Source organism: Penicillium verhagenii (assembly GCF_028828195.1).
Source record: "Penicillium verhagenii strain IBT 33310 chromosome Unknown utg000002l_segment0_segment0, whole genome shotgun sequence".
In the NCBI taxonomy this organism is placed as follows: domain Eukaryota; kingdom Fungi; phylum Ascomycota; class Eurotiomycetes; order Eurotiales; family Aspergillaceae; genus Penicillium; species Penicillium verhagenii.
The window spans coordinates 3542730-3568919 of record NW_026643166.1 but is presented as its reverse complement, the minus strand read 5'-3'; the positions used below and the strand labels follow the sequence as shown (position 1 = coordinate 3568919).

The 26190-nt window shown below is 48.9% G+C and overlaps 9 protein-coding genes across 9 annotated transcripts; 5 read left to right on the top strand and 4 right to left on the bottom strand.

Annotated features, from left to right (window-relative positions):
* Positions 1-724: 724 nt before the first annotated feature.
* N7466_001302 (uncharacterized protein) lies at positions 725-2227 on the bottom strand (the record flags this gene model as incomplete). Its single annotated transcript, XM_057160700.1, has 1 exon — positions 725-2227. The coding sequence occupies one exon, from the start codon at positions 2225-2227 to the stop codon at positions 725-727; it is 1503 nt and encodes a 500-aa protein (XP_057026948.1).
* Positions 2228-2486: 259 nt separating this feature from the next.
* On the top strand, positions 2487-4043 carry N7466_001301 (threonine--tRNA ligase MST1; the record flags this gene model as incomplete). Its single annotated transcript, XM_057160699.1, has 1 exon — positions 2487-4043. The coding sequence occupies one exon, from the start codon at positions 2487-2489 to the stop codon at positions 4041-4043; it is 1557 nt and encodes a 518-aa protein (XP_057026947.1).
* Positions 4044-5211: 1168 nt separating this feature from the next.
* Positions 5212-7463, top strand: N7466_001300 (2-isopropylmalate synthase; the record flags this gene model as incomplete). The annotated part of the gene is made up of 6 exons (XM_057160698.1): positions 5212-5219; positions 5299-5443; positions 5527-6371; positions 6430-6459; positions 6523-7225; positions 7284-7463. 6 exons carry the CDS (start codon positions 5212-5214, stop codon positions 7461-7463), a joined length of 1911 nt encoding a protein of 636 aa, XP_057026946.1.
* A 205-nt stretch (positions 7464-7668) lies between these two features.
* N7466_001299 (sulfatase family protein) lies at positions 7669-9651 on the bottom strand (the record flags this gene model as incomplete). The annotated part of the gene is made up of 4 exons (XM_057160697.1): positions 7669-8037; positions 8103-8264; positions 8340-8557; positions 8613-9651. 4 exons carry the CDS (start codon positions 9649-9651, stop codon positions 7669-7671), a joined length of 1788 nt encoding a protein of 595 aa, XP_057026945.1.
* Positions 9652-10809: 1158 nt separating this feature from the next.
* Positions 10810-16754, bottom strand: N7466_001298 (putative AMP binding domain protein; the record flags this gene model as incomplete). Its single annotated transcript, XM_057160696.1, has 5 exons — positions 10810-12368; positions 12425-12634; positions 12694-16466; positions 16605-16642; positions 16695-16754. The coding sequence occupies 5 exons, from the start codon at positions 16752-16754 to the stop codon at positions 10810-10812; spliced, it is 5640 nt and encodes a 1879-aa protein (XP_057026944.1).
* A 942-nt stretch (positions 16755-17696) lies between these two features.
* N7466_001297 (40S ribosomal protein uS7) lies at positions 17697-18740 on the top strand (the record flags this gene model as incomplete). The annotated part of the gene is made up of 5 exons (XM_057160695.1): positions 17697-17800; positions 17857-17883; positions 18085-18268; positions 18332-18525; positions 18617-18740. 5 exons carry the CDS (start codon positions 17697-17699, stop codon positions 18738-18740), a joined length of 633 nt encoding a protein of 210 aa, XP_057026943.1.
* A 543-nt stretch (positions 18741-19283) lies between these two features.
* N7466_001296 (SDA1 family protein) lies at positions 19284-21775 on the top strand (the record flags this gene model as incomplete). Its single annotated transcript, XM_057160694.1, has 4 exons — positions 19284-19330; positions 19428-19463; positions 19541-19828; positions 19891-21775. 4 exons carry the CDS (start codon positions 19284-19286, stop codon positions 21773-21775), a joined length of 2256 nt encoding a protein of 751 aa, XP_057026942.1.
* Positions 21776-23239: 1464 nt separating this feature from the next.
* N7466_001295 (uncharacterized protein) lies at positions 23240-23938 on the top strand (the record flags this gene model as incomplete). The annotated part of the gene is made up of 1 exon (XM_057160693.1): positions 23240-23938. The coding sequence occupies one exon, from the start codon at positions 23240-23242 to the stop codon at positions 23936-23938; it is 699 nt and encodes a 232-aa protein (XP_057026941.1).
* A 354-nt stretch (positions 23939-24292) lies between these two features.
* N7466_001294 (putative MFS transporter) lies at positions 24293-25817 on the bottom strand (the record flags this gene model as incomplete). Its single annotated transcript, XM_057160692.1, has 2 exons — positions 24293-25551; positions 25625-25817. The coding sequence occupies 2 exons, from the start codon at positions 25815-25817 to the stop codon at positions 24293-24295; spliced, it is 1452 nt and encodes a 483-aa protein (XP_057026940.1).
* Positions 25818-26190: the final 373 nt, after the last annotated feature.

The following is a 26190-nucleotide window of genomic DNA, read 5'->3' as shown; positions in this document are numbered from 1 at the left end:
ACCTAGGTGTCAACGTAAATGGTAAAGAATCTACCATGGTACGATCGAGTCTTTGAGCAAGTTTCTTTTCTTTTCTCTCGTCTTTTTTCCAGAGCATTATCCATTCAGATGTAATTCAGATGTAATTGTATTGCTATTGGTTAAGAGTCGGCATTCATGGATTGATTCCGTGGCTTTCGATACTCTTGAACCAAGGTAATTGATTTGGCTTCCAGTTATATCCGTTGATTCCGTTGATTCCGTTGATTCTATTGATTCCAATCTGTTCCATTCGTTTCATGTTTCCAGGGTTCCAAGATACTGAACTAGACCAAGTGAAGAAGTGTCAACAGGTGAGTTAAGCTGAATACTTTTGGTACTCACCACTGCTATCTACATCTGGAGGGGAGATTCAAACCTTGGAAACCGTCAGGAAATTCATATCTGAGAACATATCACACTTATTCTGTCCTGCAATTTACCTCAGTACGGAATAGATTAAAATCAAATCCTATCTCGCTATGACTCGTCCAATGCAAATGAAAAACATTAAAAACAATCAAGACAAAACGCTCCCAAAGAACTAAAAAGATTTCGCCTTCACCCCAGCCCCCCCTTTCGATTGAATCCCATGCAACCCCGCTCCCCGAGCCCTTATGAACCTATCAAAAGTCCCTGAAAAGTACCCTCAGGGACTTCACTCCACTTTGGTAAAAAAACCAAATACCCACATTTAGTGGACCAGTCACCAAGTGGGGCCCAACCGAGCACGCTGGACATCCCCCAATTGTCGAGACAGGTCGGCCACTGAATCAGCAACGGGACGATGGTGCGTCGCCGCATGTCTCAGCAATGCAAGGGTCGTGACAGGTTGCGGAATAGACTTTCTTTCCCCCTCAGAATCGTCAGAGCCCGTGCCAGGAGCTGACGAGTCATCTGTCGATCGCGACCAAACCCGCGATCCGAAAGAGGCATAGCCCGACAACGAGTTCAGAACGGCATACAAGCCCGTCCCGTCGCCCCCTCCTGCTCCTGTTCTTGGCCCTGATGTTTCTCCACCGGACGCCGCGGTCAGCAGGGAGCCCTTGCGTTCTTCCCGTGCCACAATCCCGTCCACGGCCTCAAGATGGTCGTCTAAAGTGCTAAATCGCGTGCCTAGTGAATCTGCCTTGGTGCGGATCTGAGCGCGTAGTCGATCAAGATACTCTGCGCGTCGGCGGTTCTGCGCTGCAAGGCGCGTGTCGCGCGCGACCGAGACGGATCCGCCAGTTGCCTCCTGCGTTGGCGGAGAAGAAAGCAGACTATCGACAGCGGAGCGGAGGTCGGCGCGCAATGAGTCGAATTCCCAGGCCGCTGCGCGGAGGGCCTGTTCGCTTCCTTGGAACTCGAGGTCGAGGGCATTCCGCACGGCTGGGAAGGTCGATTGGAGTTTGTCCTGGAGGTCACGGAGCATGGACTCGCTTTCTTTGAGCGTGTTTGTAAGAGGAGAGAGAGTTTTCAGGGTGGTGTCGAAGATGCTTTCGAGGCCTTGTTGAGAGGATGTGATACTTTCTTCTTCTGGGGGTGCGACAGGATTGACTGGGGGATAGAAGGGGTGAATTTGCGGTTTGGGTTGTGCGCAACTCTCTGGATAGGTGGTCTTGATGGCGGGGAGGTGGCAGAGGCCTTGAAGCTGATAAATAACTTCGGGCAGGACTAATAGGTGAAGGATGAAGGCGATTAAAAGGCCGTTGATTGCTGTGCGAAGAGCACTTTGACCTCCCCAGAACGCTGTGAACTTTGAAATTAAGCTTCGTGGTTGATGTGGTGTTTGGACAGACGAGCCAGCGTCTTGGGTCCTAGATGCAGTGGTGGACTGCTGTATATCAAGAGTTGTTGATGATGTCTTGCATCTCTTTCGCATGGAGGATTGGCCTTTGGGGCGAACACCAGGCGCAACCCATGATGCCTCAGAAACCGGGACTTCGTAAATGGAAGGCATAATGAGTTCTGGGCCGGATATAGTCCATGACGAGGATGTGAGCGACGATATTGACTCCGCTGTATCGTCGCCATCCTTGTTTGGCGCAGGTCTGGATCTCGGCTGAGGGCTTGGGCTTGTCGGTTCTTGAGGATCACTCGAGTCCTTATCTGGGACCGGTGTGGGGGGTTTTGCATCAGTCTCTTGAATCGAGGCCGTGGATGCTATCACCCAGGAATCACCCAGTGCCGAGCGACCGGAGATACGAGATGGAGATGGCTTCGACATGGCACTGTAAACATACCCGCTCAGCGGGGTAACAATCAAAATGGGCGCTAATAATGAGTCGCAAATAGTAAGATAGAAGAGCGATCAGGTAGGACTATCGATCTCGCCTGAATTCAAGCTCGATTATATAGTACTCGGTCGCAGAACAGCTGTTGTAGTCGATGCGCGCTGATTCCGCCCTGCGGTGCAAAGCGGTGGAGAAAGAGAAGAGTCGCGATCGGCAGGAAAACGCCAACGGCTTTTCAGTTGCACCACAACCATGCGCCCAATCACTCGACTTCGACCACACCTTTTCGTGAGGCCTGTGGCAAACAGGGCTCTGCAGCTACAAACTAAAAGGCCACAATGGCTGTCTACATCAGCAATTCGTCGCTGCTCCTGCGCTGACGCCGCCAACAAGGTCGAATCCATACCTCCTACCGACCACCGAGCTCTAGGAACTAGTCAAGAGCTCTTCACCTCCTCCGTCTATAGTCCCGGGTCTCCTCTCTTCCTCCCTAATGGCACACACGTTATCAACAAGCTTATCACTTTCCTCCGCACTCAATACCTCCAGTACGGCTTTCGCGAGGTCCTAACGCCATCTATCTACAAGCGATCGCTATGGGAAGTGTCGGGTCATTGGCAAAATTACAAAGATGACATGTATGAGGTGACAGGGCGCGGTGCGAGAGGTGAAACAGAGGGTGAAGTGGGAGAGGACGAGCCCTACGGACTCAAGCCAATGAACTGTCCCGGCCACTGTCTACTCTTCAAATCACAAAACCATTCCTACCGCGAACTGCCCGTGCGCTACGCAGATTTCAGTCCTCTTCACCGGAATGAGGTTTCGGGTTCTTTAACGGGTCTCACACGTGTACGTCGATTTCACCAGGACGACGGCCACATTTTCTGCCGACCGCAGCAGATCAAGTCGGAGATTGCATCGGCATTGGGATTTGTTGAGATGGCCATGAAGACCTTTGGACTAGGTCCTTACCGATTGGTGCTTTCAACCCGACCCGAGACAGATTATATTGGAACGTTGGATATGTGGGATAATGCGGAGAATCAATTGCGCCAGGCCTTGGACAGCACCGGTCGCGAATGGGCGTTGAACGAAGGCGACGGTGCATTTTACGGGCCCAAGATTGATATCCAACTTCAGGACCAGGCGGGTAAATTTCATCAGTTGTCGACGATTCAGCTGGATATGAACTTGCCCCAACGATTTGGCCTGGAGTACCAGGTTGCGGAGGGTGAAGAGGACTATAACCCAGCCACGCCAGGAGTTGCGACTCCTGTATTAGTGCACCGAGCCATATTCGGCTCCCTGGAGAGATTCCTGGCCTTGCTGATGGAGGAGCACGGTGGCCACTGGCCATTCTGGCTGTCTCCACGCCAGGGAATCATCCTGACGGTCAACCAGGATGATGCCGTTATTCAGAAGGCACAAGAAGCGGCGGCCAAATTCTCTGGCTTCCGAGTCCTCCAAAATGATAACACCGAGCCACCGCGTCCATTATCATCACTTGATTCCACTTTCCTGATGGATGTTGACACTAGCGCTCAGACCTTAGGCAAGAAGATTCAGCGTGCCAAGCAAATGAAGTATAACCTTATCTTCATTCTTGGCTCGCGGGACCTGGCCGATGGTGGAATCACGGTCGACGTCACTGGACAGATGCTGAGCAAGACTGATGTGGGCGCAGAGCAATTCCAGACTTTAATCCAGTCCCAGCTGGGTGAAAATGCTTTGCAGAATCCTCGGGCCGTGAAGCTTAAGCTGGATGAAGTGCATCCATTACTGGTTCAATTCGAGAAGAACTTCCTTTGAGGCATTTCAAAGGTTAAGTGGGCTGTAAATTAATTCTGAGCGACACTGTACACTATTGAATAGACCATATGTATTGATAATTGATTGATCTGAAGATTCCAACATTTCAATGTTGAAGGTTTTTATGCCTACTGCCTAGATAGGAGGTACCTACCTCCAGATGTCAGTATATACATGTAGTACTACTAGGTACTAGTATGGATTCAAAGATTCAATTTTTTGTCCACGGGTCAACTATGTACCATTTAGAACCTACTAGGTAGTGCTTGAGTACTATACTATGTAGTTATGTAAGGGCTAGCTGGAGGTAAGTAGTAGTCACCTGATACATATGAATGCTCTACATACAATGTACATACTGTACACATACGACCTAGAAGGTAGTACGTACTCCCTACTAGGTATCCACGGATATACACCCGTGTACATATATCCACATGTGCATGTATGAATGCACATGGAAACAGCTTGGACGAAATGCCTTGGAAGCCTCGACCCAATTTCACGCCCTTCCAATTTCATAGCGACGATATCCGAAATATCTCTCGTCTTTGGCACATTCTTTGCATGAAAGAAGTTGCCGAATCAACACCAGAGAAGTAACACCGTGGAGGACCGAGATATGCGAGATTCGCGCGGTTAGGCTCGGGGTGGATTTACATAGCAGAAAAAACGGCTCCGAACTCGGGGCCCAATCTATTCCAGGGGTTTGTATACAGAAATGGGTTGAAATGAACAACAGTGCCATCAATTGATAATGCAGCAGCTTTGATTCGATTTGGACAAGATATAACTAAATCAGGAGTTGGGCAGGACAAGAAAGATAAATCTATCCAATTAGATTGTCGATCTGCACCAGCTTCTGTACTTGGTAGAAACTAGTAACAAAGTGACGAAAGGAGCTCCACGTGACTCCGCTGTCGGCGCCGAAAAACTCGGCGTCATCGACGATCCAGAGGGCTTTTTGAGTCACAAATTCCCTTCGCTTCATTGGCTTCTTACTTTTTTTTTTTTTTGCATTTTAAAAAAGGAACGAGCGACGTCCATTTGGATCCCCTGGTATATATATTCTTCACCCTTTGTGTACCTGGTTGAGTATACTCAACAACACTCCTATCGTCTCTTATCATACTTCTCTTCCCCCCGCGATACCCCGCCATCGCCCGTCATGCCGATGTATGTTGATGTTGTCCATGGGATAACCGCCACCCGAATATATAAGCTTTTGATATTCAATGTTCTAACAACCCCACAGGCTCAAGGATCCCTCCAAAAAGTACAAGCCGTTCAAGCCTTTGAACCTCCCTAACCGCCAATGGCCCAACAAGACCATCGACCGGGCTCCCCGGTGGTTGGCAACCGACCTGCGTGACGGCAACCAGAGTCTCCCTGATCCCATGGTAAACAATCAAACATTTATCCCGATGATCTTCCAATACGCAGCTGAGAATGAAAATTCGCTAATGGCAGAGAACTAATATAGGATGGCGAACAAAAACTCAAGTTCTTCAAGATGCTGGTGGAAATTGGTTACAAGGAAATTGAAGTCTCATTCCCCGCCGCCTCCCAAATCGATTTCGACTTCACCCGCCGCCTTGTTGAAGAGCCTGGTCTTACACCTGATGATGTCTGGCTCCAAGTCCTTGCTCCTTGCCGTGAGGACCTGATCCGCCGCACCGTCGACTCCCTCACTGGCGCCAAGAAGGCCATCCTGCACATCTACCTCGCCACTAGCCCATGCTTCCGTCAGATCGTCTTCAATATGGACAAGCAGCAAAGCTTAGAAAAGGCCGTCCAATGTGCCAAGTATGCCCGTTCAATCACCAAGGATGACCCAGCCCAAGCTGGCACCGAATGGCAATTCGAATTTTCCCCAGAGACCTTCTCCGACACCGAGCCCGACTTCGCGATCGAGGTTTGCGAGGCCGTCAAGGCCGCCTGGGAGCCTACTGCCGAGAACCCTATCATCTTCAACTTACCCGCCACGGTAGAGATGTCCACCCCGAATGTTTACGCCGATCAGATTGAGTACTTCTGCACACGTATGACCGAACGCGAGAAGTTTGTTGTCTCTCTCCACCCCCACAATGACCGAGGCTGTGCTGTTGCTGCTGCCGAGCTGGCGCAGATGGCCGGTGCTCAGCGTGTTGAGGGTACCCTCTTCGGTAACGGCGAGCGTACTGGAAACGTCGACTTGGTCACTCTTGCCCTTAACCTTTACACACAAGGTGTCACACCAAATGTTGATTTCTCAGATATTTGCTCTGTTATCAAGGTTGTGGAAGAGAGTAATAAGATTCCCGTGAATGAGCGCTGGCCATATGGAGGGTATGCATTCCAATCTATCTCAAATCATTCATTGAGACTCAAGCTAACTTCTCATCAGTTTGCTCGTTACCTCTGCATTCTCCGGAAGGTATGTTTCGCAATTTATTTGGATATCTAAGTCGCTCTTTTCATACTGACTCTTTTTTTTCAGTCACCAAGATGCAGTTCTCAAGGGCTTCAAGCTGCGCGAGTCAGTCAAGGCAACCGACGACGACGAGTGGCGCATGCCTTACCTCCCTCTCGACCCCCAGGATATTGGACGAACCTACGAGGCTGTTATTCGTGTCAACTCACAGAGTGGCAAGGGTGGTGCTGCCTGGGTCATTCTGCGTAGCCTGGAGCTGGATCTCCCCCGTGCTTTGCAGATCGAGTTCAGCAAGCTTGTCCAAAAAGCCACCGAAGATGCCAACCGCGAGCTCCGACCTGCCGAGGTCGTTCACCTATTCGAGGAATCTTACCACCTGAAGGCTAACCCACGCTTCAACCTTATCGATTACAACATCACCACCGACCGCTCGCAATCACCTGCTCCCCCCGAGCCTGGCAAGGCTCTTAACACTAAGAACCACAAACGTCGCTTTACCGGTGTCATTGAAATCGATAATGTCCAGCACGCCATTACTGGTGTCGGTTCTGGTGCTCTTTCATCTCTTGCTACAGCCCTTGCTTCTCTCGGTATTGATCTCGATGTCGTTGATTACAAGGAGCACTCCATTGGTCTCGGCCGTGATGTGAAGGCTGCCACATACATCAACTGTACCGCAGCTGGTAGCAAGGAGAAGGTGTGGGGTGTTGGTATCCACGCCGATGTGGTGCAAGCATCGCTCATTGCGATGCTGAGCGCTGCCAGCTCCGTAAGTCATCATATACCAAGTCTTCCAACTAAAGAATCAAGCTAACCTATATATTCAGTTCCTCACAAACAACGCCGGCTCCCCGGCTCCTTTCCGTCCTATTCGCTCTAACACTCTTACCAATGAGGATATCCAGGCTCTCCAGCAGCTGACTGACAGCCCCGAGGCGGTCACTGCTAACGGTGGTCTCAGCGCCAAGGTCAACATTGAGCAGCTCACCAAGCAAGCCGAAGCCTAAATGTTTATAAAAGTGTTTTCAATTTAGTTATCAAAGAGCAGTTAAACACATAATGCATGTCAATGAATTTGTATGATTTGAACTTGTTGTATCATCATACCTTGGTAACTTCTATTGACATGCAGGTCATTATTTCAAAAGGCTCAAAAACCCTGGCTACTAGTACATATGTACTAATAACCACAAATGTCAGATATCATCTAGCTCACCACTTGAACAACTCAAGCAAATCATTGAACCTTTTCTCCCTTGCCCCACCGCCATACACATCAAACTTCTGCGCACCCTCCGACGCAACAATATACCCAAGCTCGCAAGCCGAAAACGTAACTTGAGGTTGATTCTCATAGAATGTATCGAAGCCAGATACCAATGCTTGAGCGAGGTTATCAACCTGCCCTTTAGGATGGAGCTGGAGCCACGGGTATCGACACTCGTCTCCTTGACAGGACTTGAGGACCATCATTAACGCGTCAAGACGACTCATGATCTGTGTGAGATGGCGGTTCGCGATTTTGAAATTTTCATGCTGGGATGGGTTTGCTGCTAGATTAATTGTTTGGTCGGGGTCATCCTAGTGGCATTTAGTCAGGTTGTGTTATGGGATGGGGTAGAACCTGGAGGTGGGTTATTGTTTACCTTGAGATTATAGAATTCTTTCTCGTTGGTGCACCATACTGCGTAATAAAGGCTGTAGTCATCGGAGACAAGGCGAATTCCCTTGTATGTGTTGTTTTTGTAGCTGTTGCCAACTTCATTTAGCTTGTTGCTGGCATAGCCATATATTCCTTCTGGAACCGCCTAGATTTTGATTGCCCAACGGTCAGTCAGACCCTTTTATGATAGTGTTTTGAGGGAAGAAATTGTTGCTCTTACCAAGCCCCAGTACTCAATGGCAACGTGCTCGGTCTTGTTATCAGCATTGCTAGCTTCGACGGTTGTCGGAATAGCCTTTCCATCCAGCCCTTCTCTAGTAGAGTTGGCGATGGATAGGAAAGTCGGAGCAAGGTCCGTGTGGCTAGTAACAGCATTCAAAGTCTGATTCTCAGGGATTCCAGGACCTCGAATAATAAGAGGGACATTAATATCAGTTTCTATAAAGTCAGTCAGAAAAGAATCAAATCCACAACAAGAGAGGTAAAACCCTACCGTAGCCACAGTTCTTCCCGGGTTGCAAACGATGTTGACCAAGATGGTACCCATTATCTGTCGAATAGAAGATGTAGGTATTATCGAGTTCGCCAGCCTTATCCAACTGATTGATCAAGCTTTCAACCATGCCATCAACGGCCTGCAATGCCCGCAAGCGACACCGTTGGAAAACATCAATATAATCGACCTCAGTCTGGTTGAGCTCCGGCACATCCTCCGTCCAGCTCACAGCACCCTCAATCAACTTATTAAAGCTCGCATCTCTCGGTGCTTGAACGTCTTTGAACAAATCCGCATGTCGTGATGCAAACTCCGGCTCTCCGAACCATGTTGCCCCACTCGTGGGATCTGTCGAGCCATTCGCGTGTGGTGCATTTGGTGCCACAGTTAGCATCCACGGTCTATCCTGCGCGATTGCTTCATCCAAAAAGCCAGAGGCTTTTTCGGAGATAACGTCTGTCGAATAATTGCCGTTGTAGTTGACAGGCGGGTTTCCGTTGCGGGTCATACGAGCATAATAATAGCGGTAAGTCCAGGGATCTAGCAAGAAGTCTGACCCATTAAAGCCGCGAGCGTATGGTTTGTTATAGTTGTCTTCTGTGTGGGAATTCCATAGTTTGCCGACGTAGTATGTGTTGTATCCTGCATCTTGCATCCAGAGAGGTAGGTAGTTGTCATTCCAACCAGCTTCTACCACCTTTGGGTAACCGCCGTAAGGAAGTGCGACATCTGTTACGTTTGTATTGTGGGGCATGCGTCCAGTCCATAGATTTGCACGGGAGGGACAGCAGAGTGCAATTGAGCAGTAGTGTTTGGGGTAGGACACTCCTTTTTCAACGAGGTGCTCCTTAATTGAAGTGAGTGAGTTGTCATCTATTTCGTATATGTATTGAATCTGAATCCTTACCTGCAGTTTGGGCATGTGGTCCAATCCTCCCACATGCTTGCCCTGATCATCAGTTAATATGAAGAGGATGTTAGGCTTCTTGGCCACAGTAAGACCAGCTAGCAGTAAGAATCGGATAATACTATCCATGCTGTAAAGACTAGAGTAGAAGAAATAACTTGGGAGGTTCAAATGTTGGACTTGGGCAATGCATATCCTTGTTGAAAGGGCTCTTTTATATACGTTACCTACGTACTACCTCGCCTCTCCGTGTGTCCAGACTCTTCCTGAAGTCCAACGTCATTTTTTTGAAGATCTTTCCTCCAGTGGTTGATGATAGAGAAAAAAATGTCAAATTCATATAGCGCCATGTAGCGCTTGTCTCATTTCTCCACAGAATTTGCACCACTGAAAATCTTCAGTGATCATGCAGTGAAATTTGCTGAACAGAGTATAGTGTAACGGGATATGACTCCCACTGATCGCCGTTGGGGAGAGAACGAGAGGGCAAAAGAAGAAGAGGGTCCGGGGACGATCATGGAGATTTATGCAGAGTTGATAAGGGTCCCCTTATTCTCTTTCGCGGGAATCGGGATACACAAGGGCCCGCAAAGACCAAGCGGATTGCGTGCGAGCTCTGCACATCAATGATGCCAGACTTTGCGGAGCTCGGAACGAAAAGCACCTTAAGTCGCGCGTAGCCTTACAAAGGGTTTTTTAGCGCCGTGGTATTATCAGAGTGCGGCGTGGTACTACTAGCCTCTAGGAACCTTCCTCGATGGTATAAGGGTGGGTCGGCATCACGTCTTAAGCAGTGGAGAAAACCTTCCAAGTTTAATGTATGCAGAGAAAAAAAAACATTGCAATGACTTGGTCGGAATGATAGCATTGGAAGTTGCTCACCAAGCAGCAGCACCGGTGGCCTCTGGGTTGATTTTGAATGCTTTTACCCATCATTTGAAGCATCCATTAGGCATAAGTATAAGCATTTTAGGTACTAGTAGGTATCATATGTTTTTTTTAAGGAGATAACTAGCGTGAACAAAACACAGACGCAGACATCAGGTATTCATGGGGTAAAACAGGAAATATGCCAAAACACATGATAGACGCTTGAAACTGATTCGAAAAAACAACAACAAAATGATACTCAACCAAGCTCGGAGTCCAAAAAAACATCTCTTTGTGTCAGCCTTGAAGACTTTTCATCTCCAAGGGTTATCTATCAGCTTGGGAAAGTATGTGAGAAAATATGTAAGTGTCATGTACATAGTGTTTCCAGGCTTCAACCGGTCAAGACTTAGTAGACTACTCATAGCCTGTACCATCATAACGGTGTCTCACAGCAGCACTTTGAGCGCTTGGCCGGCGGACAAAGTCCTGCTCATCATCTCCACCTATAGAAGACTGGTACATCAAAGCTTCTTGTGGCCAATCATCGACGAGACCACTGTCCTGAGTACTTGGCCGATGCATATTGTCATGCATATAGTCAGCAGTGTTGGAGCCGCCATTGTACAGACCAGGCTGCTGGCTAGGTAGAGAATCACGCCCTGTGGAGGGCCGCTGACCCCCTGAAGGATCCATGGGCGTGCTAACCATGTCGAAACTGAATCGGAAGTCCCGAGACTCTCCTGGGGTCCCACCGTTTTGATCGTGTTCCGGGGCATTGAAATGATGATCATCATCAGCAGACATGATTGTGGCAGATTGCGGTTCCCGAATATAGGGCACAGCAGATGTCGGCTCAGGAACCGGAGTGGCAGACACTGTGCGATCAGTGCGGGTGTCAAGCTCGGGCAGCATTTGTTGAGGGTGTTCATCATGGTAGGACGCTTGTGGAACAATTGTCTCCTCAAGAACCACCCCCGCAGGAGATCGGGGCACAGCAGGAATTTCAGTCTCGAGATTCATAGTTGAGCCTCTTCGAGTGCTGGTGCCCATTGTACTTCCCGGTTTAGAGCTCCGGCTGGCACGGTGTTGTGGCAGCTCTGCGAATATATTCTCGTCCAAATCGCGAATACTGAACTGGGCAATTGTGCGTAACTTGCGAGTCACCCACGAGGCTAATACCTTTCCGCGTTGCTTCTCGCCGAGGCGAGAGCGAGGGAAGTCACCTTGAGAGACGAAAGCAACAATATCCGCCACCACCTGGTGCTCATTCAGAACCACATCGACAATAACGGGAACCAGTGAGGCCAAGAAAGCCTTCCGGGTGACTTCAACCACCACTACAATCAAGCCTCCCGCCTGGAAGATGGCAGATCCACCATTCACGATGTTCCGGTGGCAAGCCTCCACGGAATTTTCAATGTCCATCGGGAAGTGATTCAGACCGTTAACCTCAAATGTCTCGCCAATGCTCCCTAAAACGAAAAGAACCTGCATCTCAACATCCTGACCTCCAGGCCCAATAGGCCGGGTCACGGTGTGAAGGAAACCCAGGTCACCGGTACGAACATAAGGAATAGCAGGATCTCCATCAGCGACACGACCATTCATTCTCTCCATATCGAACTCTTGCTTTGATCTGTAAAACCCTGTGGCACAGGCATCGGACTGGACCCAGATCTCACCATATTCGCCAACCAGTGAGAGGGTGCAAGTTTCTGGATTCACAATGGCGATCTGTGTGTTTACAGGTACCATTCCAGAATCTTGGACCAGAAGCGCAGTGGGATCTGCATCGGGGTCAACAGGATAGATCAAGCCGCGCCGAAGGCTGCGAATGTCCAGCCATAGCTCAATGGGCTCGATGCACATATAAGATCGAGTGACAATCATAGGATTCAAGACATGGGAGTACACAACGTTGATTGAGGTGCGGTCCAGGCTGGCAGTGGCGAAGTGCAAGCGCGTCTTCTGGTCTGTATTAATCGATTAGTTGAGTTCATAGGGTGTACTTTGAGCAAGCTATACGTACATATATCGGCTCGGGGTCGACCCTCTGCGGAAATCATTAGGTTCTTCAGTTCTTGGAGCTGGAACCCCTTGGCTGGCATAGAACTTGTGGCGTAATCGAGCATCTGGGCAGTCGCATAGGTGTCTTTGATTTTGTAGCGTGAAAGTGTCACAAACAGAGTCATGGGGTTTTGGGCAAAGTCAACGGGCGAGACGAGATAGGTTGGGGCGCCTATGCAATGTATGGTTAAAAGCAAACTTCCCTAAACGGACATTCCAAGTCCAACTTACCAACGTAGATACCTAACAAGCAAGTATGTAGGAAACCAAGACCTAATGTGCTGCGCACACTCCCAAGTACGGGCCTTGAACTTGTCATTTGGCAGGTTTCCTTTTGCACTTTGCACATTCCCATGATGGTATCATGCCCTATTTGAACAGACACTCGCCGTTGGTCGGGGGTCCAGTAGGTCCAAACCAACGCTGGCTGCTGACCCTGTAGCCATGCATCTTTAACTGTGTATCCGAGCTCGCGACAGGTGTGCGACTGCTTGGAAGGTTTCGTCGTATTGTAGATCGCGGGAACTCCAATCCGAAGAACTTGCGCAGACTGCTTGATATGCTGTGAAACAAGTTTTTGTCTCATGACATGATCAACCTCAGTGTTGACGATGATGGCCTTGACATTAAAGTCATTGATCACATGTAGGAATGCCGGTGCATCTTCTGATAAACGGTTTTGGTCAATGGGAGCCAAAGGAATAACCACAACACCCAAGCAGAAACAAGCGTGAACGGCGTAAATATACTCTTCGGAATGGGTGTACATCAACACCAGGTGATCACCTGGTCGCACTTTGACCTTGTTTTTGAGATAAGTTGCCACCGCTGACACCTTCAGGTCAAATTTCTTCCAAGTGATACCTTTCCCCTCCTTGCCGCGACCATCGATCGAGCAGTATGCTAGCTCTTCAGCCTGTCGTGAAATACGCCACTGAAGAAGATCGACGATGGTCTTGAAATTATTCAGAGGCGTGGAAGTTCGGTCATCCATGACAACATCCCGATAATCCACACCTGAGTACTGCTTCTCTTGATAGGCGAGAACCTCTTGTCTCGAGGTAAGTGCCAGTGGTGACCAGATGCCACCTTCAGGGTCAACGCCGACAGGCAAATTCATCACGGATCGCTCAACACCGAATTTCACGTGCACAGCCTGCAACATGCCGGCCTCGAAATCCTTCCGGCAGAGCATGTTACCAATCTCTTGTCGGCCGCTTTTAGTAACGCGAGGAAGACTGTTTGGGGCGGTAAGCAAGACACAGTACACACGAAGATGATGCTCGTGGTAAAGGACTTCCATACACCTCTCAGCTAATGAATCGAGAAGCACGGAGTCTAGTTGTCGTGGAGGACCTCCAGATGTTGTCGGCGCCGTTGAAGCAGCATAGGACTCCAGAACAATCACCGGCAAGTGCTCATCGTTGACAAACACATCGAAGGCGGTACAGTCGTGAATCTTTGGGACTTTTTTCAGAAGGCTGACGACCAGATGCTGAACAAAGAAGTATCGATGCTCGACAAGTTCCTGGCCATGCTCAACCCATTCTACTTTTTGCCGAAGTCGATCTTCATACAGGCCCAATATGAATACTCTGCCTTCGATAACACAGCCAAGCAAGCCGGTGCGCAAAAATTCAGGTTCAACAAGTATAGGTGTGGGGTTTGCCTCTTCAAACTTGTATGGCCTAGCGTGGAAAATGGCCTCAGTATGCTTTGGTAGTGCCCAGAAGCCTCCAGAAAGAGACGGTGAGTCAACCCAAATTTCTCCAATCACATTCGGTACACACAAGAGGTTTGTCTCGGGGTCGACAACGGAAAGGGTGGCATCGGGAAGTGGGAATCCGAAAGCACCGACACGAACAGCGTGAGGCATACTCTTAGCATACTTGCGAGCATCTTCGCCCATGGCAAGAACGACGACTTCATTACTTTTCAATGCTTCCTTGTCAAGAAGAACCTCGCTCAATTCATTCTTTGTGGTCTGCTTCGGTGCAGAGACACGGGAGCCACCGCCAAGAAGACTGCTTCCAAAACCAGTGTTGGTTTCAGATCTTTCTGCTTTCTCGTCGTCATCCTTGGAGCCAACCCGTTGTGCAGGGTCCATCTCGTGTGTCAAGGAACATCCCATTCTTTCTTCACCACCCACCCAATCGCGCATGCTAATTACCATGCCACCATGCTCCGGTAGGCAAAGCATTGGTGCCACAATCTCTCTCGCCCGCGGGTTTCTCATCGGTCGCAGCCATCGATCGGCCAAAATTTCATGGAATTCGGGGTCAAGAGTCAGGGTATCGATCAAGCAAATCTTAACGCTGCTGAAATTAGGTTCAGAATTCTTCTTGTAATGTCTAGTGGACATGGGGTCCTGTTGGTAGTTGTAGGCGGCGATCTTCAAGCCAGAGTAATCGGCGGCCATGACTGTCGCTCTGTATTTAGTGATGATGTGGGCATACAAACCAGGTGTCTCGACAGCCCGGTCTTCGTGCCACACAGTTGTGTGGCCACCATACACGGTCATGAGGACTCCCAGAATCATTCCAATCCCTTGTCTTGGGTCAAGATAGCTAGTGATGGTCTCTCCTTTAGATGCAAACTGTCTGGCGCTGGCATCAGTAGGAACTGTAGAGATGATTGCGCTGAGACAAGCCATTTGATGCATGATGGTTCGGTGGCTCATCACAACACCACGCACATCGCCGGTAGGTGCTCGGGCAAACTCAATATATGCCAAGTCAGGAACAACGAGAGCAGGTGTGTCATCTTTTTTCTTGGGGTGGAAACTTCCGAATTCGTTCGTTTTCCACCATTCCACCCCGCGTGGCCAGTTCAGCTTCTGTGCGGTTATGTCACGCTGGAATCCTTTCAGGTTGTTTTCGGTAGTCAAGGCCAAATGCGCTTGAGTTGATGTTAGTACCAAGTTCAAGTTCTGGTAGTCATCAAGGCTGTTGATAGGGACTGCCACCACGCCGGCAATAAAGCAACCCATGAGGGCGACAGCGAACTCGATGATCTCGGCTTCACGATAGATCAAGGCGACACGATCCCCACGGTACAAGTTACTCTTGTCACGGATCACCTGAGCGACCTTCTCTGCTCGGCTAGCCAGTTTATCGTAGGTGATAGATGCGATTTCCTTTCCTTTCAGATCCAGTACCCAATAAGCTGGCTGTTTGGGGTGAGCTCGAGCACGGTGGCGGAGTACCGCAGGGAGATTTTCAAAGTTTGACATGGGAATGTTATTATCATGTGGATCGTGCACGGCAAATGGAATGTCTCGAGGCTCGAGAGGCATGAGATGTTCAATGGCTGGTCCGTGGGCTAATTCAGAGGGTGGAATGAACGGTGGTGGTATGTTTGCTGTAGGTGAGAATGCTTCTCCCGATTGTGAGTAACGATGAAATCCACCGCCGTAGCTGTCGCGATAGTCCTCGTGTTGTTGGCCAGCGAAGTCAGAGAAGAATCCCTGCTGGGAGTCAAGCATCGTTGACTGTCGCGTGACACCACCGGACCCTGGACCATACATGTCCATACCATCTTCAACATACTCAGGTTGAGCATCGGGATTGAATGCATAGCTATGGCTCATCAAAGTAGCCGTTCTAGAGCCATCAGGGCCTTGTGGGCCCGGGGGTACAGCCTTGGGGAGAAACAGTGAATCATGCGACGACGCAGAGGGCACCCGATCGTGGGTCTGTAACATCCCCAAGCTATCCCTATCATAATGGCTAGACGCTGCCGACGAGGAATTCTGCATATCCATACTGACACCATGGTTGTACCCGAATGATCCGCCTTGCGTACCCTCGTACCCGCCGGCATAGGTTGGGGATGAAAGACCGCGCTGTGAAGAATCCGCTGTTGGCGGTCGAACACTCAGAATTGCTGGAGGAGCCATGTGACCTCCATCCGATTGACCGTCATGGTCACCGTGGGCACCGATCTCAAGTGGCTTATTTGGTCCAAGGAATTGCGAGAGAAGGAGGGTGCGACGTTTTTGGTACCTTTTATTCACGATTAGCTCGTACATTTCTTGTGTATCACCCGGCCCCCGTCCGGCCATAAGCATCGACTGCCTTGTCTCCCTCTCCAGTCTCGTGGGGTTGATTGGTTATGGCTCATCTTTGAGGAACACGGCTTACCCTTTCTCGGTGATATCGCCCTCCTGTTTAGTGACACGCTTTGTGTAAGCGCAAGGATTATGACAATTGTATAACTTGGGAAACACGTACCTCGTATTCCCTATCCAAGTTCCGCAAAGCGAACTGGAGGTCTGGGTTCTCTTCCGCCATTGTGGACACGGGGAAGGCCTCAAATTGAAGAAGTGTGGATCAAAAGCGCGGGGGAGGGATGGCAGGAGCACCTAGTATGTAGCTCAGGAACGCCTCATCGCAGGTTAACGGCTTTCGCGTAATGGGGTAGGTGGGAGCCAGAAGAAGGGCAGTCCCGAAACCCCTGTTGCTCGTGGAATTATCCGGGGTTGTTTGATGAACGCTGTCCTCGATTTGTCCCTTGAAAGTGTCGGGACTTCCGCCGCGTCACAACGTCACCCACGCCAAGGCGGTCAGGTGAACCGAGCGTGGACATTCGAGTTGAGACTTGTCTTTGGTCAAACCTGAAGTTATTTTTACAATATTTGCTAGGCTAAAGAACAATCGGCACTTGGGAGTATTATTTTTGATGTTTGGAATCGCCTATCGGTTGTTCAAACTCCGCGTTGTCATTCACTGAGCATCTTAAGTGTTAAATACTAGTACATACAATCGAACAAATATGCAAGCCGAGTGGAATTTAATTAAGAAATATCCAATGGATGTTCCCGAGGTGTGATAAGCTTAAAAAGGTTCAAGTACTACATATGTATATATACACATCCCAACCTTGGAAGCAAAGGTTAAGTAAGTGCGACTAATGTATACTTCAAGGTTGGATACGGGGCTACTACATACCAAACTAGAGACTAGAGACATGCCCAGAAGTAAAGCATGATTCATGAACATCAATTCGACATAATTATAGAAATCTCAGTTCCTGCCTGATTCTAGATTTCTGCCTGAGTTCCGATGTCTCAAATCACATGACCTACATGATCTTATTGGCGGTCGCATTCTGCCCTAATCTCATGTGACCCCCACAACAGGGCTAAGCGAGCGCACCCAATTTCCCTTGGTCACAGACGCCTCGACTTGACGATTCATCCACCCAACGACAACCTCCCACGAAACCCTGCCAAAATGTCCGACAACGGGGAAGTTGAGGTCGCTGCCTACCCCTCCCTGCCCAAGGAGATCGCTGCCCTTGAGGGCGAGATCAAGCTCTTCGGAAAATGGAGCTACGAGTTCGTCAAAACCCGTGATCAGAATTCAATATGCATATCACTAATATCCATTACAGTGTTGAGGTCCGCGATATCTCCCTGACGTGAGTGCACACTTTTTCGGTCCAGTCTATCATTTCAATCGAACACGAATAAGGGGAATTGGGTTGTGGAACATGTTTTTTTTTGGCGGCATCAAATCGAACAACGAATTTTCACGACCGTCCAGCATACACACAACAACCAGCGCATATCAGATCGAAAAGAGAATCAAAAACAAAACTGACTCGTTTGCCCGTTTACAGCGACTACATCCAGATCCGCGCTCCGGTCTACACCTCCCACACTGCCGGTCGCTATGCCGCCAAGCGTTTCCGCAAGGCTCAGTGCCCCATCGTTGAGCGTCTCACCAACTCTCTGATGATGAACGGCCGCAACAGCGGTAAGAAGGTTATGGCTGTCCGCATTGTCGCCCACGCCTTCGAGATCGTACGTCTTATCCAAAGTCTGCACCAAACACTCATTTTCAACCTCTAATCTGTCTCTCTGCAGGTTGCTGTCATGACCGACCAGAACCCCCTCCAGGTTCTGTGCGACGCCGTTGTCAACTCCGGTGCCCGTGAGGACTCCACCCGTATCGGTTCCCAGGGTACCGTCCGTCGCCAGGCCGTCGATGTCTCCCCTCTGCGCCGTGTCAACCAGGCCGTTGCCCTGCTCACCATTGGTGCTCGTGAGGCTTCTTTCCGGTACGTGAAAACAAATCAATCTGGATGATTCAACTTCTTGAACATCTACCCCCCGAATTTCGATGAATATAGTTATTAACAACCCCTACAGTAACATCAAGTCGATCTCCGAGTGCCTCGCTGAGGAGCTGATCAACGCCGCCAAGGGTTCCTCCAACTCCTACGCCATTAAGAAGAAGGACGAGCTCGAGCGTGTTGCCAAGTCCAACCGGTAAAGGGTTTTCTGGATGTTGTTCTCCGTTTGGTTCTCTGTTATGGAATCTGGAGTGGACGGGGGGTTTTCAGCGGGATTCAGTCGTTTTGCATGCATCTGCACGGCTGTACATTAGATTGAGACAGTCAGAAGAAAGCAGAGTCCAAAAAAATAAGGATCGCAATGGGATGGCTTTTTCCAACCTTCGTAGTTGGGATACGATGATGAAGACCTCGGGTCGTATAATGGCCACTTTTCAATACGAAAAAAAATGTTTATTCCATATTAGGCCTTCAAATGTTTCCAGCGTGTATATCAATTTAGAGAAATCAAACTGCAATCTAAAAGCACTTGAGGGCTAGACATTGATATCAATTGCCAAATCTGTCAGTCTTTATCGATACTATATGTTGCCTCAATTTCAAGGTCGTGAAAAGTGGCCCCCCGGGGCGCTTATCGATAGATACGGCAGAAGAAAAAAAAAAGTTTCGAAGCGGTGGACCTGCATCACCCCAACCTCTCCCACCACTTACTACTCTGTCCCTACAGACAGACATCCCACAAGATGGTGAAAAGAAAGCTGGGGGCCTTGGAAAAGGTTGAGGCTGATCTGTAAGTTTCTTTTTCTTTACAGTCGGGCAATGCGCCCGTGGACGTGTTCCAAAAAGAACAGTCCCCATCGAGTCGGTATATTGACATAACTCGCCAGGCCCAATCTGCAGCACAAAATTCGTCGTGATCCCAAGTAAGTTGTCTGCAGGCTCTTTAAACATATGATTCCTGATAATTGATCAAAACTAATCACTTTTTGGGTTTGCTCAGATCCTACATTGAGGATTTCCGTGCCCAGCACTACCAATATGAATCGCATCGTGAAATTTTCATGTCCGCGCCCACGTCGGCCACCGATACCGGTATCATCTCACTGCGAGACCTGATTGACTTCATTACCCATGTCGCCGATTGTTATCCCGAGATTCTCAAAGACTTCCCTCAGCAACTGATTGATATGCTCATGCAGCACCACTTGGTGCTGGAACCCGAGCTGAGGGAAAAGCTGGTAGGAAGTATCGTTCTTCTACGCAAGAAGGACTGCCTGGACTCTTCAACGTATGCGATTTCCGGATTCCCCTCTTGGCGGGTTGTGTTTCTAAAAACTAACAATTCTCCAGACTCCTCCACACCTTGTTCCCGATTCTTATTTCTACGCCTAGCAAGACTCTGCGCGCCCTGCTGTTCCAGAAAATTTTGTCTGAGCTGCGTACTTCCAACTCGAAAACCACCAATCACAAGTTGAACCGTGTCATGCAGACCGTTCTCTTCAACTTGGTCACATCAGACCGCACATCCTCCAAGGCGCTCTGGGCGATTAAGCTGACTCGAGAGCTATGGAAGCGCCAAATCTGGACAGACTCCAAGACGGTTGAAATTATGAAGGAAGCTAGCTTGTCGGAGAACGAGAAAGTCATCATTGGTGGAGTACGCTTCTTCCTTGGCGGAGACAAGGAGCGTGAAGAGATGGAAGATGAGAGCAGTGACGAAGAGGTCGATGTTGCTCGCATCAGGCATCAACTTGGCATTAACAAGAAGACTAAGAAGAAGGCCCGTGTCGCTCATAAGGCCATGAGTGCCCACAAGAAGAAGGAGAAGAAGAAGAATCAGCCGCATCCGCTCAACTTCTCGGCGCTCCACCTGCTGCACGATCCCCAAGGCTTCGCGGAGAACCTGTTCGCTAAGCATTTGCAGAACGGCAGGTCTAAGCTCAAGTTGGAACAAAAACTCGCCGTTCTGCAGTTGGTATCCCGACTGGTAGGCTTGCACAAGTTGCACATCATGTCGCTTTACTCGTACTTCCAGAAATTCCTTACCCCCCGCCAGCCCTCGGTTACTTCGTTCTTGGCATCACTGGCCCAGGCATCTCACGATCTTGTGCCCCCAGATGTTCTCGAGCCCCTTATTCAGAAGATCGCCAACGAGTTCGTTTCTGAGGCGTCTGCTGGTGAGGTAGCTACCGCTGGTCTCAATGCCATTCGAGAGATCTGTGTTCGACAGCCTCTGGCAATGAACGAAACCTTGCTCCAGGATCTTGTCATGTACAAGAAGAGTAAGGACAAGGGTGTGATGATGGCTTCGAAGGGTTTGTTGAGTCTATTCCGTGATGTTGGTGCTCAGATGCTTAAGAAGCGTGACCGCGGTAAGGAGGCCGCCATGGGTCTTCGTTCCGGTGATAAGGAACAGAGACGTTTCGGTCAAACTGAGGCTGGAGAGATCGAGGGTCTTGAACTCCTTGAGAAATGGAAGGAGGAGGAGCGTCGCAAGAAGCGACTTGAAAAGGGCCTTGCATCCGATGCTGAAGATGACGATGAGGACGACGAAGGAGATAACTGGGATGCTTGGAATGTCGAGGATGATGATGACAGCAGTGTTGACGGCGAGTGGATTAATGTCGAGAGTGATCATGAAATCGATATCAGTGACTCGGAAGATGAGGGCAAGGACCGACCTTCCAAGAAGGCCAAGCAGGATGCCGAAAAGGCCGAGGAGAAGGTCGAGGAGGCTAAGAAGGATGATGCTCCTCAGCAGTCGGCTTTCTCGAAGCTGGCAACTACCCGCATTCTTACCCCAGCTGATTTGGCCAAGCTTGCCGAGCTTCGTGCCCAGGCGTCCCTTGAGGCTGCTGTTTCTGGCAACAAGCGCCGTCCCGGACAGCTTCCCCAATCGCGTCATACCGACGACCCCCTGACAGCTGAGGAGATCGAAGGTCTTGCAGCCCTGTCCGCTGCTAAGCTCACTCGTGATGAGAAGATTGCCCACGCCAAGGAGGGTAAGACCGATCGGGCCGACCACAAGAGCAAGGAAGCCAAGCGGAGAGAACGCAAGGAGGAGCTAGGAAAGAGTACCACCAACAAGGAGAAGGCTCGCAAGAAGAACTTCCTCATGACGCTGGGTAAGGCGAGAAGCAAGAACAAGCGCAGTCTGGTGGAGACTCGAGCTGTGTTGAAGGCTCACCATGACCGCAAGAAGCGCGGTGGAAAGAGAGGAAATCTGGGTAATTAAGCGGTCTGTTCTTGGTATATATGTCTCTTCAGACTTTGAATGTTTATCATCGATGGAACGCGGCGTTAGTACATTTGTTTGTTTTTTTTTTCTGATTTCCAAGGTTTTTGGGACAAAAGCTGGATACATGTATGCACGCCTTCGAATGAAACCACTAGCATCAGTTGAAATGTTGATCTATAGTATTGAATATACATGTGCATACCTTGATACATACCTACTACCTATAATGTACTAGTACCACACATGTGCATGTTTTGAACTCTTATAGCAAGTGCTGCTATTGATGTACCTCCATACTGCCGTGGATTCCAGGTATTCAATGTTCAACGATAAAGCCATACTAGGCACATTTGACTACATAGTAATCAATATATACGTATGATACACATGCTAATTGATGGATCTACACCAATCAATTGATGGATCAATCAATCAATATGTATCCACTTCAAATGTTTACACATACACGTGCATTCGATGTTCTGACGGTCCACGTCTCCCGGGCGGACCCATCCAACCCGCTTACTATATGTATGTACATACCATGCATATGTGTATAAAGTTGGCCCAGGCCTCGGGATATTCAATCAATTGACATTGATTATATTTGAATAAAATATAATTGAAGTCCTAGAGTATTTTAAGTATATACTTATGTAGTCCACATCCTGCCTTATTTTCAAATGTTTGAATGTTCTCAAGTGCTTCCAAGCCCTAGAGGTTAGGCAGCACGCTTACCCCTAGGATATGTATATGTCTACATATACACAACCCCCGTGGAAATACCTAAGCCACGTATCAATCAATTGATGTGCAAACTTTACATGCACATATATATGAAACCCAACATTTAAAGGTTATCTAAAACACGACAATTTGTACTCTGGACTCGGTTGCGGAATGGACTTGAGAATAGACTTAACAAGGGACTTGAGAAGGAACTTAAGAAGGGACTTGAGAAGGGACATGTGGTGAGGACTTCTGCTAGATTTCTGCCTCATTTCCTTTATTTGTACCAAGGATATGTACTACATTATTTTGGTGCTAATTTTTGATGTTGTAGCCTGAAGATGCCTGAAGATGTATGAAGTTTTTCGTGTCTGCACAGGTGGCGGCAGGGCAGTTAAAAGGCGGTGAGACTTTAAAAAGCGGTGATTTGATGGGGATCGATCCCAGGATCATCACGATATTATATATCACGTGATATATAAATAGCCCTAAGCCCTAACACCTTCTAAAAGAGGCATAATCGCAAGCCGCGTCATTGAAGCGTGTCAAGCGCGTGTAATCACGGACCCGCGTCGCGTTTCCCAGACTACCAGCCGCATCATTTTGTCATTCTGCATTTCTTATCTCCCCTCCTCAATCTCCCCTCCGACCTTTGATACCCCCCACCTGGGCACCTCCCCTCTCCATTCCACCGATTCGTCTGTCAACTGGTTGATCCTTCCACATTCCACGATGAAGCCTTCCAGCAGTACCCTCTCTAAGCGTCGGCGCTTCCAGCCCTCCATCACCTCATACTTCTCGTCCGGGTCACCTGCCCCCAACGCCTCTGTATCGCACAATCATTACTCGGCCGCAACTTTCTCAGCCACCCCAGTTGTGCCAGCTACAGTTCAATCCTCTCTTCTTTCGGTCGGAATGCGGGTCCGCAAGTCAGTAGCCGATGGATACAAGACTCAGATTGCACTGGAGAAAGAAAAAGCCGTGTCAGTAAAGAACGCCTCGGGCACTGAAAATCTTTCCGGCACTGGACACTCCGAGCTTGCTCCCTTCTCCGGCATGGACAAATGCGCTCATAATCTGGTCACTGATGATGGGGATGCCTTTTCTCTCCCGGCCAGCAGCCAGGAATCGGTTGAATCGTCCGTTTCTGTCCCGATCGCGCTGAACGGACAAAAGAGAAATTTGGAACGTGAAAGCGATATTTTCTCGGACGACGACTCTGATGTGGAATACAATAACTCGTGGCGTGAAGCTCCCCTTGGACGTACAATTCTTTCTCCAAACTTGGGACAGCAACGTCGTCGCATTGCACTACAACAAAAGTCTCAACAGAATGGGTTCTCCTACATGGAACTGGATGATTTCGAAGAGGCCACTTTTCTTCGTCGACGCGAGGAAGTCGACGCTGACAGCCGCATGGACTGCGCTTGATCTATGTTTCTTTGCATGCCTTTCTGGAATTTCCTTCTTTCTCAACGCTACCGGATGGCATTTGTCTGCTGCGCCTGACCACCAGAATTCCTTGCTTTTTCTTTTTTATCAATACCCTGTCTGTACCATACTTATGTACCAACGTTCTCTGTATCTTATTCGAATCATCTGCCACGCACCACGCAGTGTACCTTTATCCAACAATCCCGTCTGAAGTTCGTTGTCTCTCCATTGATCGCATATCATCAGTACTAGTTGCCGATAGCACTTAATTGTATGAATTGGCCAGCAGTAAAGTTTAAACCTTGGAATATTTCATAAAAGATCGTTTCATTATACATCAAATTAAGTCTATTAGTAAAACCAGCGGAAACATTCACCAGCAGGTCCATCCCTAAGGTTCTCCGTTGGGATATCCTTGGCTTGTACATGCACACCCTGAGCTAGATCTCTCCGTTTGTTATCCCACATCATCCAAAGCCCCAGACAAATGGTCAAAATGATTCCAACGCCACCAAAGGCAGCGGTGGTCACCAACGCAGGGATGTATTTCGGTGCATCCTGACTGCGAAAGATGTTTGAAGCAACAACACCCATCATATTAGCCACGGGGACGGCAATACTCGTCAAGACGACACGCTGACCCTCATTCGCAATGTTGTTGTTATACCAAACATCCAGCAGAACAGACGGGGCGGATGTGCCCCAACACATGAGGAAAGAGGCAAAGTAGGCAATATTGACATCATGACTAACGTCAATGGCGGCATAGATCACCATTCCAACGAAAGTGAACAAGAATCCCAAAGCGATGAACGGGAACCGCCATCTTGTCCAATCGCTACAGAATGCCAGAATAAGCAACACAACCGCACCGGAGACATTGGGGGCAACGGTGTACAGGTTCGTCTTCACAGTGCTGTAGCCGAGACGCTCAATAATCACAGGCAGGAAGAGGGATACACCCTGAAGGGGAACACCAAGACACATTTCAATAGCCAGAATGACCCAGCTGGTCCAGTGTTTGAAAATGCGGAAGGCATCTCGAATATTCAACTTCTCGTTCACGACAGCCGAACTATCGATCTGTAGGCGAAGATATGCGAGCTCTTTTTCTTCTGGTGTTAAGAAGGTTGCCTCTGCGGCCGATCGGGGGAGATACCACAGTGCGAACAGAGCGCAGATTAGAGTTGCGCCACCTTCGATCAGGAAGAGATAGCGCCACGAGGCAAGGGGCCCTGTCTTGATTTGGAAGACACCAAAGGCAAGTAAGCCCGAAAAGGCGGAGCCAATGTTTTGGGCGGCGTAGAAAATGGCAAGACGACGGGCCAATTCGCCTCGACGGTAGAAAGTGGTCTGATAGTAAATGACCAAAGGGAAAAAAGCACTCTCGGCCATACCCAAGAACCAGCGAATGGCAAGTAAGCCGCTGAAGTTTTTCACCGCGACCATGAGAACGGTGCAGAGACCGAATGCGCACATCATGCATGGTAATACAACGTTGGGGCCGTACTTCTTGCCCAACAGACCCAGAAATGGGGCCGTGAGCACATAGGGGACATAAAAGATACTAAGAATGGTACTGTATTGGTTACCGACAAGGTGTAATGTTTCTACAAAAGTGCGAGTGTTAGTTGAATGCTACCTTGAAGCAACTTGTCCGCCATGTATGAATGCAAGACTCACCTTCCAGATGTGCTGTTTTCGCATTACCCAAGTTGGACTTATCAAGACTGTTGAAAAGGTACATCATAGCCAGCATGGGAAGTAAACGGAGATCGAACTTCCAGACCAGGGCCCGCTCTGCCCGTGGGTCAATATCGACGCTTGTGATAGTTGTATGTTCCCCATGTTTGGGAGAGATTTCCGATTCAGACATGATTGCGAGAAAAATCCTTGAAATCCAAACATGGGGGGAATACCTGTGTTTATTATATTGAAGTTCATGGCTTATCTTGGATCTACACTGTAGTCTGTACCGTACGGGATACAGTAAGTGAATTTGCCGTAGATAAGAAGCAAAAGATTATCTGATTATCGAGATTCGAGTCTTGGCTGATAAGCATCAGCCAATCGGGTGGAGTTGACTCAGTTGACTCAGTTGAGCTTAACCGTTAGTTATCTTCCGATTCTTTCCTTTACATACAATCAAATGTCAGGGGGTTTTTTTGAGTAATATGAATTACTTAACTACAGTAAAAAAAAAAAACATTTGTGGAGATTCTACCCCAGATGTGGAGAGAATTCGAGGT